The sequence below is a fragment of the Alosa alosa genome, chromosome 12 (genome assembly GCF_017589495.1).
Source record: "Alosa alosa isolate M-15738 ecotype Scorff River chromosome 12, AALO_Geno_1.1, whole genome shotgun sequence".
In the NCBI taxonomy this organism is placed as follows: domain Eukaryota; kingdom Metazoa; phylum Chordata; class Actinopteri; order Clupeiformes; family Clupeidae; genus Alosa; species Alosa alosa.
In genome coordinates, this window is record NC_063200.1 from 16,992,208 (window position 1) to 17,002,207 (window position 10,000).

General features: G+C 45.4%; 1 protein-coding gene across 4 annotated transcripts in view; it reads left to right on the forward strand.

Annotated features, from left to right (window-relative positions):
- fcho2 (FCH and mu domain containing endocytic adaptor 2) overlaps positions 1 to 10,000 on the forward strand; it is a 66,244-nt gene that overhangs the window by 44,972 nt on the left and 11,272 nt on the right. For 2 of the 4 annotated variants that reach the window (XM_048258236.1, XM_048258239.1), the window contains exons 16-21: positions 1,022 to 1,075; positions 3,467 to 3,503; positions 4,458 to 4,549; positions 7,544 to 8,071; positions 9,345 to 9,463; positions 9,647 to 9,776. In XM_048258236.1, the coding sequence (XP_048114193.1) occupies positions 1,022 to 1,075; positions 3,467 to 3,503; positions 4,458 to 4,549; positions 7,544 to 8,071; positions 9,345 to 9,463; positions 9,647 to 9,776 (960 nt within the window). The remainder of the gene's footprint in view (positions 1 to 1,021; positions 1,076 to 3,466; positions 3,504 to 4,457; positions 4,550 to 7,543; positions 8,072 to 9,344; positions 9,464 to 9,646; positions 9,777 to 10,000) is intronic. The other 2 variants (XM_048258240.1, XM_048258237.1) reach the window with 2 other exon arrangements.

Genomic DNA, 10,000 nt, shown 5'->3' on the forward strand with positions numbered 1-10,000 from the left:
CTCACCACTAGAATCCATCCGTAAAGGCACTTACAGGACAAGAAAAGATGTACATTTCAGCGCTGCAGATGTGATCACTCGGGGGTTGGCCATGTTAGTCCAGCTCCTCTGAGCAGGCTATCTACATGAAGCCGAGTGGTTGTGGTCTTCAGAGCTCCACTTCTGCTTGGCTTCACTCTACTGAATTTAGGAGAAAAAGAAAAATGGAAAACCACTGTGCCTGAAGATATCAGACATTTTTCACAGCCTTGAATTACGATCTATTTTCAAATCTTGAACGGCCTAGTCTATGCCTGAGAACTTTAATCGGTTACACTTTACTTGACAGTGTCGACATGACGCATGACATGAGTGACATGACACTGTCATGAATGTGTCATAAACAAGTCATAAACGTTTGACATAACGCTGTTATTATCATATATCTGTTATTAAGTGACAATCGGTCTTTGTCATAACAAGTTAAGGTTAGGATTAGGTTTAGGGTTAGGGCTAGGGTTAGGGGTAGGGTTGGGGTTAGGATTAGGGTTAGAGGTTAGGATTAGGGTTCGGGTTAGGATTAGGTTTCATGTGTCATGACCGTGTCATGTGTTCACGACAGTGTCACGTCACTCTTATGTTACCCTTTAATCTCAACTGATGATCTCAACAGAATAGACAGCTAAAGCAGAAATACACATGAAATCCCGTTAACCCAAACATCTCATAGACTTCAGAAGGTTCCTTGGTGTTTTATGCCCCCAGCATTGTCTTCAAGGCAGCGTTGCCTGGAAGGCACTAGGGTTAGGCATGGGTTAAGGTTAGGGTTAGTGTTGGGGTTAGGTGCCAGCAGTGGCGGCACTGCCTGGAAGACGGCGTTGGGGGAATAAAACACCATTGCGCCTTCAGAAGATGGATAACTCGAATAAGGGCCCGGTTATTAGTACTGATTTCAATGAAGCAACATATCTGCCTTGATGTGAGTTTGGGGAGTGTGTGTTGATGTGTGTGTGTGTGTGTGTTGTGTTCTACACACACCTAGGGGTGCCGAGGGGGCCCACACGCTCCTCTCTCACCTCCCTCACGCAGGCGCCCGGTGAGTATGGCTGACTTCAGCAGAGGCAGTCTGTTGCTCCTATCCAGCAGAGAAGCTTTCTCGACACACACACACACACACACACACACACACACACACACACACACAAGCACACAGCTCATAGGCAGCTAATGTTTTATCTTTGAGAAAATCCAGTAAAATATGCAGACTTTACTAGTGATGATTACCACCAAAGGTTCAGCATCAGTTGTGTAAGCCCTTACCATCGTGCCATTCACTGAGCCATCATCTCCATTATCCTATGTTGCCATCAGAAAAGCTTAGCATAGTTCTAGTACTAACTCGCATAGACCAATATAGATAGACTAAATACCTACATGTAGGGGTGTCACGATTCTCCAAATCCTCGATTCGATGCAATTTTCGATTTTAAAGTCACGATTCGATTAGATTTTCGATCTTTTTTTTAATATTACTATTAATGCATTCCTTATATGTTATTTTTAAGTTAGTTTTAATTGATGTGAATGAACGAATACTTCCACACCGGTGATTTTAAAGTAGCAAGAGGGGCTTTGATTTTGGTAGGTTGATGTGTATATTTTAACTGGCTGCAGCCTAAAATTAGAGGAATGTTGACGCTGCAGTTCAGCATGTGCGTGTGCGTTTGTGCGTCTTGGCATACATGCTGGATGTGAAATTGGGGCTGTGGCTGCATCGTCGATTCTACTTTTAAGTTCGAAGTTTGAGATTGAGATGTAATTTCGATCGATTTCGATATAAAATCGAAATCGTGACACCCTTACCTACATGGTTTTCTTCAGATGTGTATCACATTGTATAGCTTGCTTTGAGAGTGTATGATTATGATTAACATTGTAATGCAGTACATTTGTACCATTGACTGGAACACTCCAGCCCATGAATTGTGCTAATGATAACATCTTGTTATTGCTAACATGCATGCAGAATGGCCAGATTGTTGCATTGTTTAGCTGTCTCAAATTCTGTTCTGTGGCCTCAAGCTTAGTTGAGTGTTCTCTCTAATTCAGTCAGGCTGTCGATGTAAACACGCATGCATGCTTATAATCACCACTGCTAACTTACATTCAGGCAGTTCCATTCTATTCATATGATTGTGATCAGTAGGAGTGCTATTGCTAATTCACATTCAGCTAGGAAAGGTAAACATGCTTGTATGATTATGATGATCTGGTTGCTGAGACAGATGTGCCTATCCCATATGCTAGCTGCTGCATGTCACACATCACATGATCACCCATCACAAACCCATACCTTCCTGATGGGGACACACGCAGACCGCTATCTTCACGCCGCTAGATGCACACCGCTAGTGCTGTTCCCATCCTCTCTACCCATTGGCACTAACTCCTCTTCAGAGCTTCTTCATCATGGCTTCTTCTAACACCCACCGGGGTCCTGCTTACTAATGAGGGTTTGCTCCTTGGCACATTTAAGAGTTTTGCCATTGCCTTTAATAGCATGTAAGTCATGAGGATTTGGATCTGTTTGGTGACACGAGGGCAGGAAGCCAACACTTGAGCTGCAAACAGCAAAGTAAACAGCCCAGAGAAATGTTGAAGAAATGTTGACATCTGACCGGGGCATAGCTGTGTGTGTGTGTGTGTGTGTGTGTGTGTGTGTGTGTGTGTGTGTGTGTGTGTGTGTGTGTGGCCGCCTGGCCGTGCGCATGCATTTACAGTATGTGTGTTCGAGTAGATGGTGCTGCAGGCCAGCCGTTGAACAGTGCCAGGCTTGATGCCCACTGTGGGTGCCCGTGTTGGCTCAGCTCACAGCAGAAAATCACTGAGGGCAGCATGCCACATGTTTAACCACACCTAATGACTACATGTAATGACCTGTAATGAGAGAGAAAGAGGGGATGGATTTGGCACTCTATGATCAATTCAGTTTCTTATTAATAGTCTGTTTATGTTTACACAAATTCATCATTTGATCACAACCTTAGAAAAACAAACAACTTCATGTTTTCCCCTTCCTGAACCTCACAGGATTGAGAGAGAGTTGCGCTGTTGGCAAACTCTGGAAATGGTTTCGCCTCCTCAGTAAGCGTATGTGTGCGTGTGTGTGTGGTTGTTTTGTCACGCATACCGCACACATACACCTTTTGTGTGTGTAAATTTCCCTGTATATTGATGAGTGGGTGTACGTTTCTTGGGGTAAGGTTGTATGGTTCAAAGTTTAAATCTTTATAGCTGTGTGTGCGTGTGTGCGCGTGCGTGTGTGTGTGTGCGCGTGCGTGTGCTCGTGTGTGTGTGTGTGTGTGTGCGTGTGTCCTGAAGGCTAATTCTTTCTTGCGTGGTGGCAGTGTTTAAGTGAAGGCTGAGTGGGGTACACGAAGAACTGCATTGCTCTGACCCACTAATCAAACGTGTTCTCCTTTATCAGGTGATGAACTCGGGAGACCCAGGGGGAATTTCAACGAGTGAGTATCAACATCTCAAACCAACTTCATAATATACTGTTTCTGGAAGTCGATTTGTTGAATATACGCACTCTGCAAACTCTTGAGCAGATAAGACATTATGGGCTGATTAGCTGATACACATACAAATTCTTTTTCAGTTTTGTTAACATTGAAGGACAGAGCATTATGGCCTTGGTGCTCGATCTTTAAATGCCCCTCAAGTTATCTTTTGTGTTTTTTGGACGTTGATCCCTACTTGTTTCCAACACTTGTTCTCTTTCTGCCACATTCTTTATCACCATCTCCATGAACCTGCATATTATAATCATTTGTGTGTAGTGGGTGGGTGAGGTAATAAGAGCTTTGGCACTTTTTGGGTGGACAGATGTTCAGAGTTTCTTGCTTGATAAAGTGTGTGCTAACTACACTACTACAGTATCTTTTAATACTGCTGAGAAACGGAGCATGATTGCATTTTTTCAGTCGACATCAAGAACTGTTTATACTCTCTCTTATTAAAGCGTAACTCTTGCCAGTTGTCCAAAACCTTTCTTTTTAGTAAACTCTGTGTACACAAACAATGTTCTCAATGCTCGTTCATGTGTAGAGACCCTGGTGGTTCTTCGATCAAAGTTTCATGTTGTGTCGCCTTTTTAGTGTTTTAAAAATAGCGATTTTGATGCGATCATGCATCAAAATAGTAGTGCCCTAGCACTCCCATTCAAAAGGCCATTTGACCCGAAAACGTCAATATGGTCAATCTTAAAAGTGGCGCTTCCGACATAATTATGCGTTTAAATGAAAGTTTGACTCGGGTACATTCACAAAAAGACCCTAGGTTGCATTTTGGCGAGAGTTACGCTTTAACAAAGGGTAAAATTCCTGCATGTATCTCATTGCTACTGCACCCTGGTAGTGAGTCCTGAAATGCAGGATACAACAGTGTGTTTAGAATCACTTCTGTGTGTCCAGGAACAAACTGGCCAACAACGACTTGCTGTCTCTGGACCCCTTTGGCCCCTCCCAAACAGCTGGCTCCGCCTCCTCGGTGTCAGCTGCCGCAGGTAAGCGTACCTTTTTAAAATGACTTGCAATGAATAAATCCAAGTGAAAGTTTATATTCCTGGTGACTCCTCTTTAAAAGCTCCCCAGAAGTCTTGTAAATCTAAGCTCAGAAGTCATTCGGATAGAAGCCCTGTAACCTTTTTTCCCAAATGACCAAGTGGGAAGCGGCCTTGTGCAACGTCTATCACAATGGGAAATGTCTGAGCTCAATGTGGCCGTTTTGGCTGATTTGGGTATCGCTTTGATCAGCTAATTTCATGTTCCAAGTAAACTTGACCAGATCTCCCCTGATTAATTGTTAGAGTCAGTCCCCGTACGAGCTTGTACAGGCGAATCCTAAACGCCTAAAACTCAGCCTAACTCAGACACGTACTGTATAAACACACATTAGTCAATTCGTCAATATTCACACGGTGGTACCCAGTGAAATTGGTGCATTTAAAAGGAAATGTAGAACACACACACACACACACACACACACACCCACACACGCACAAACAGACACACACATGCTCCTACCCTCAATATAGTGTGGTCTCAGCTGACCTCGTCCATTATTGATGATGCGTATGGGGGGGGTGTGGGGGTGGGGGGTTCATCTCTAGAGAACCAGCCCAGAGCTCGGTCGTCACGGAAACCCATCGTCTCCACTCTGTTTTCCAGTTCTCACAGCCACACACAGTCCTACTCAATCAAGCAGGTCACATCAGCACTTTAATTACCACGTTTTCAGATCATAACCATAATTATTGTTATTATGTGGTTCTTCCTATTCATTTTGACGTCAATTTGCTTGTATTTTGTCTATTTCCCTTCTCAGTATATAATAATTTGAGGTGTCTGTAGACTTTATTGTGTTGTTTGTTGTACTGTTTATCATTGTGACATTTTTATGGTTTTATTCTGTGTTTTTGGTTATGCTTATGATTTGCATTTTTAGTTTTAGTTTCTTCCATTGTGCTGTATTTTTGTTTCTTTTTTTTTTATAGTATCCTTTTTCTCTTCGGCGCGTAGCACCAGCCTGCTGTTCTGGGTGTGTTTGTCGGTCTTGTCCCCATCTCATATGGGGACACTGATTCCTGGGGAAGAGTGTGGAGGAATGTGATTCTCGCTCTTCCCTAGAGTCCCACACTGTCTCCTCTCCCCCCTCTCTCTCTCTCTCTCTCTCTCTCTCTCTCTCTCTCTCTCTCTCTCTCTCTCTCTCTCTCTCTCTCTCTCTCTCTCTCTCTCTCTCCTTCTCTCCCTCTCTTATGCTAACATGTCTAGGAAGGGGGGAGGGCTTCTCATGATCCTCTCTCTGACACCATGGCTGTCTGTGACCCGAGGGCCAATCATAATCCTCTGACCCTGACGAGGGCCAATCATAATCCAGAGTTAATTGGCACCTCGGGAGGTGAGAGGGCGGGTCTTGGGGGGGCCCCCGTGTCACGGATGTTGTCAAACACGATCTCGTTGCCACGAGGATTGAAAGAAGAAAAGAGTGTCTAGAAAGAGAGAATGGGAATGAGGGATAGAGAAGGGAGATTCCGTTCCACGTGAAAGAAAAGTGCATGTGTGTTTGTTTTGTTTTGTTTTGTTTTGTTTTGTTTGTTTATTTTCATTGTTTGGTTTTCCTGTGTGTTCTTCATCCTTTCTTTTCTCCTCTCTGTCCTATCCTGTTTATAGACCTCTCCTCTCTCCTCTATCCCCCTCTCCCTCCATCTCCCCCCCTCCCGCTGAGAGAGACCGACTTGTGTGATGAGCCAGGTAATGTCAGGGTTAGAGGTCAACACACACACTCACACTCTATTTCTCCTGCTCTCACACTCTCATACACACACACAGTCACACACACAAGCAGCTAATGGCAACTGGCTGATATGCATGTTGTTTGTTCAGAGATGTTACTTTTGATACATAGCTAATACGCAATACACACACACACACACACACACACAAACACACATACCTCCACATTTTAGTAGTACTGACAGATTTATGTTGAGCGCTGAAATCGTATAGAAATATTTTTTCAGTCTTTAAAATTATTCTTGGCACATTTAAAGAAGTGTTTGGCCTAAATCTCCAGTCTTCACTACAGAACCCAAACATTACTCCAGGCTCATGAGAGGGAGATTAAGCAGAAGTCATATCTCATCTCTGTCACAGGGTGCTATGTGATAGCCTTGCATGCATGAGTGCAGAGGTGTGTGTGTTTGCACTGGGTGCGTATGTGTCTCTCTGTGTGTGTGTGTGTGCAGCAATTGTAGACGTTTACTTTAAAGCACTCAGGAAAGGCCCTTCACTCAGGCACACTTAATGCCATTTCACTCCCTGTAGCAGCAGCAAGATGTCTTCACACACACACACACACGCACAGACACACACACCTTCCTTCTTGTCTTAGGTAAGCTTACCGTATATGTTGGCCAATGTTGCATGGAGATTCTTCAGAATTGGCTGCTATTTCATAAGCCTCTTCTCCATCACTGGCCTAAACTAATGCAAGATGTTTTTACACCTGAAAACGTCCTCCATTAAACATCACCTCAGGATTTGTTGGAAAAAATCCATTACAGTATAATTAATTTACAATTAATCGTTAATAATTGAATTTCTATGTATTTATTTATTCATAGTGTATATTTTCTATAATGTGACCTACTAAGGCAGCTAAACTGTCTCCTGGTATGGATTATTGTGTGTGTGTGTGTGTGTGTGTGTTTATTACATCGTGTTACTGGCTATGGCCCTCTGAATTGAATTTTGTAAATGTCTTCTTAAAGCGCGGGCAAAGACAGTTTGACCCCTGTGCACTTGATCTTTGTGCTGCTGCTCACTGTTTGCTATTCTCTCCTCTTGTATACAGCTCTCATGTGTGTGTTTGGTTTGTGTGTCTGTTAAACTGTGTATGTACTGTATGTTTGGTATGTTAACGTGTGTATCTGTGTTTCATAATCCCAACCAACCCGACCCCCCCCCCCCAACCCGCTCCTCTCTGGTGCCCCCTGCAGCCGAGGCAGTGCACCAGCAGGAGTCATCCCTCCAATCACCCCTGGGGGAGCCGATGCTACCCAAACCCGGAGCGGCCCTCCCTCCCCCCTCCCCCTTCTCCCTCTCGTCCCCTCCCCACACCCCCATGTCCCTGTGGGACGTCCCGGACGACCCCCTGCGCTCCAGCAGCGTCCCGCTCCCCGACCGCCCGCCCCCATCGCCGCCTTCCGCTCAGGATCCCCTCGCCGCGCTCTCCTGGTCCCAGAGCCAGTGGGTGGCCTTCAGCGACGACTTGGCGCCGCGTCGCCGTGGGGTTCTGCCGTCGGCAGCGGCGTTGTGCCGGCAACCGTTGCCACAGCAGCTCCTGCGTCGTCCCCAGTCAGTGCCGCCCGCCCCGCAGGCTGCGTTTGCCCGCTTCGCCCCGCCCGGTGCCACCCCTCTCCAGCCGGTCCTGCTCAGGCAAGAGACCGCCACCCTCAGGTCGGAGGACTCACCTGCACCCATGGACATCAGCGCCGTTGCTGCGCTGGCTAGCCTTAACAACGACGGTAACCATAGAGGCCTGTGTGCGTAGGCCTGTGTGTGTTGGCCTGCTGTGCGTTGGCATGGCATGCCACTGGCCTGGTGGGCACTCAGCTGGCACATGGCAGATACATGGAGAGCTCAGAACATGGCTTGGGATTCGCTGCTTGTTCATAAGCTGTCTAGAGAGTGCTTAATGGGGTCTTCTAGTTGCATTCTTTAAATGACCAAAACTCTGAGTGAGTAAAGAGTAGGGCACAGAAAGCTGTGAGTGTGTGTGTGTGTGTGTGTGTGTGTGTGTGAGTGAGAGAGCGCGACAGAGATAGAGATAGAGAGGCTGCTTCTTTGAGCAGGTAAACTGTAGTGATCATGTTCTCTGGAGCTTGGACCATGTCCTCAGCTCAGCTGTTAATCAAAGAGGGCTACCATAATATGCATGTGCCAGCTTGGATGCACATCTAAGGGTGTGTGTGTGTGTGTGTGTGTGTGTATGTTTGTGTGTATGTAGACCTGAGGCCTGGTCGTTTCTTTCTCATCAAGTGTGTGCAGTTCTTCTCACAAAAGAATGTGTGTTTCTCTAATGTGTGTTAATTTAAATTTCCCTTTGATCCTTTTTCCTGTTTTCTTTCATTTTGACTTTCTTTGCATTGTACACAGTCCTCTTTTGGTTTTGTTTTGTTTATTTTCACATTGTTTGTTTACATTTCTATTTGTGGTGTGTGTGTATTTTTGGTGTGTATTTTTGTTTTTCATTTTCTTTTTATTCTTTGGTTTTGACAGTTTCTGTTAAAATGTGACCTGACCTGAATGGAGTATTGTTTAGATTTGATTTATTTATATATATATTTTTTTTTATTCATGTTATCCATTTGTTGTTGTGTTTTTTTATTTTATTTATGTTCTCTATTTGTTATTTGTTGGGGGTTTTTGGAGCATGTTGTTAGCTCACAGCTAGCAATGTTTTTTCTGCCTGCCTGTTCCCCGAATACTAGTTGCCTCTGGCATGGATCTGTCTCTAGCCACATCAGAGCCACATCAGAGCCACATGAGAGCCAGATCCATTCCAGAGTATCATGGCTGTGTTTAGGGTTTGCTGTGATTGGTTCAAGAGAATGAATGAGCCTCTGCTCATGGTTGCATCATGACTACAGTTACACTTTAGAGCTGACATTTACTCTTGTTCTTCTTTTTCTCTCTCCCTCGACCCCTCTCTCTGTCCCCCTCTATCTCTCTCTCCCTCTATCTCTCTCTGTCCCCCTCTATCTCTCTCATTCCCCCTCCATCTCTCCCTCTCTCCAGTGCCTCCTCCTAACAGACCCACCACTCCTCTAAATGCGGGGGCTCTGGCTCCACCCCCTCCTCGCCCCTCATCACGACCCAAACTACCAGCAGCCAAACTGGCTGGTATCACAGAGCTGGTTAGTCGTGTGTGTGTGTGTGTGTGTGTGTGTGTCTCTGTGTGTGTGTGTGTGTGTGTGTGTGTGTAAGAACATATGTCTTGACTGCTGAATTGAGTTCCATGCTAATGTACTGACATCTGTGATGACGTGTGTGTGTGTGTGTGTGTGTGTGTGTGTGTGTGTGTGTGTGTGTGTGTATAGAGTCGGCCATTCAGCCCCCCAAAGGTGACCAACTCCAGCCCGCCCCCCACGGCGCCGCTGGCGCGGGCAGAGAGCTCTTCGTCTCTCTCCTCCAACGCCTCATTCAGTGCCTCCAACACTCCCACTGTGGGTAAGTCTCTCTCACACACACACACACACACATGCATACACACAAGCGCACATACACACACACAAACACACATATACACACACACACACGCGCATACACACACACAAACACCCATATACACACACACACACACACACAAACACACGCATACACACACACAAACACACATATATACACCCAAACACACACACACACACACACACACACACGTCATCACAGATGTC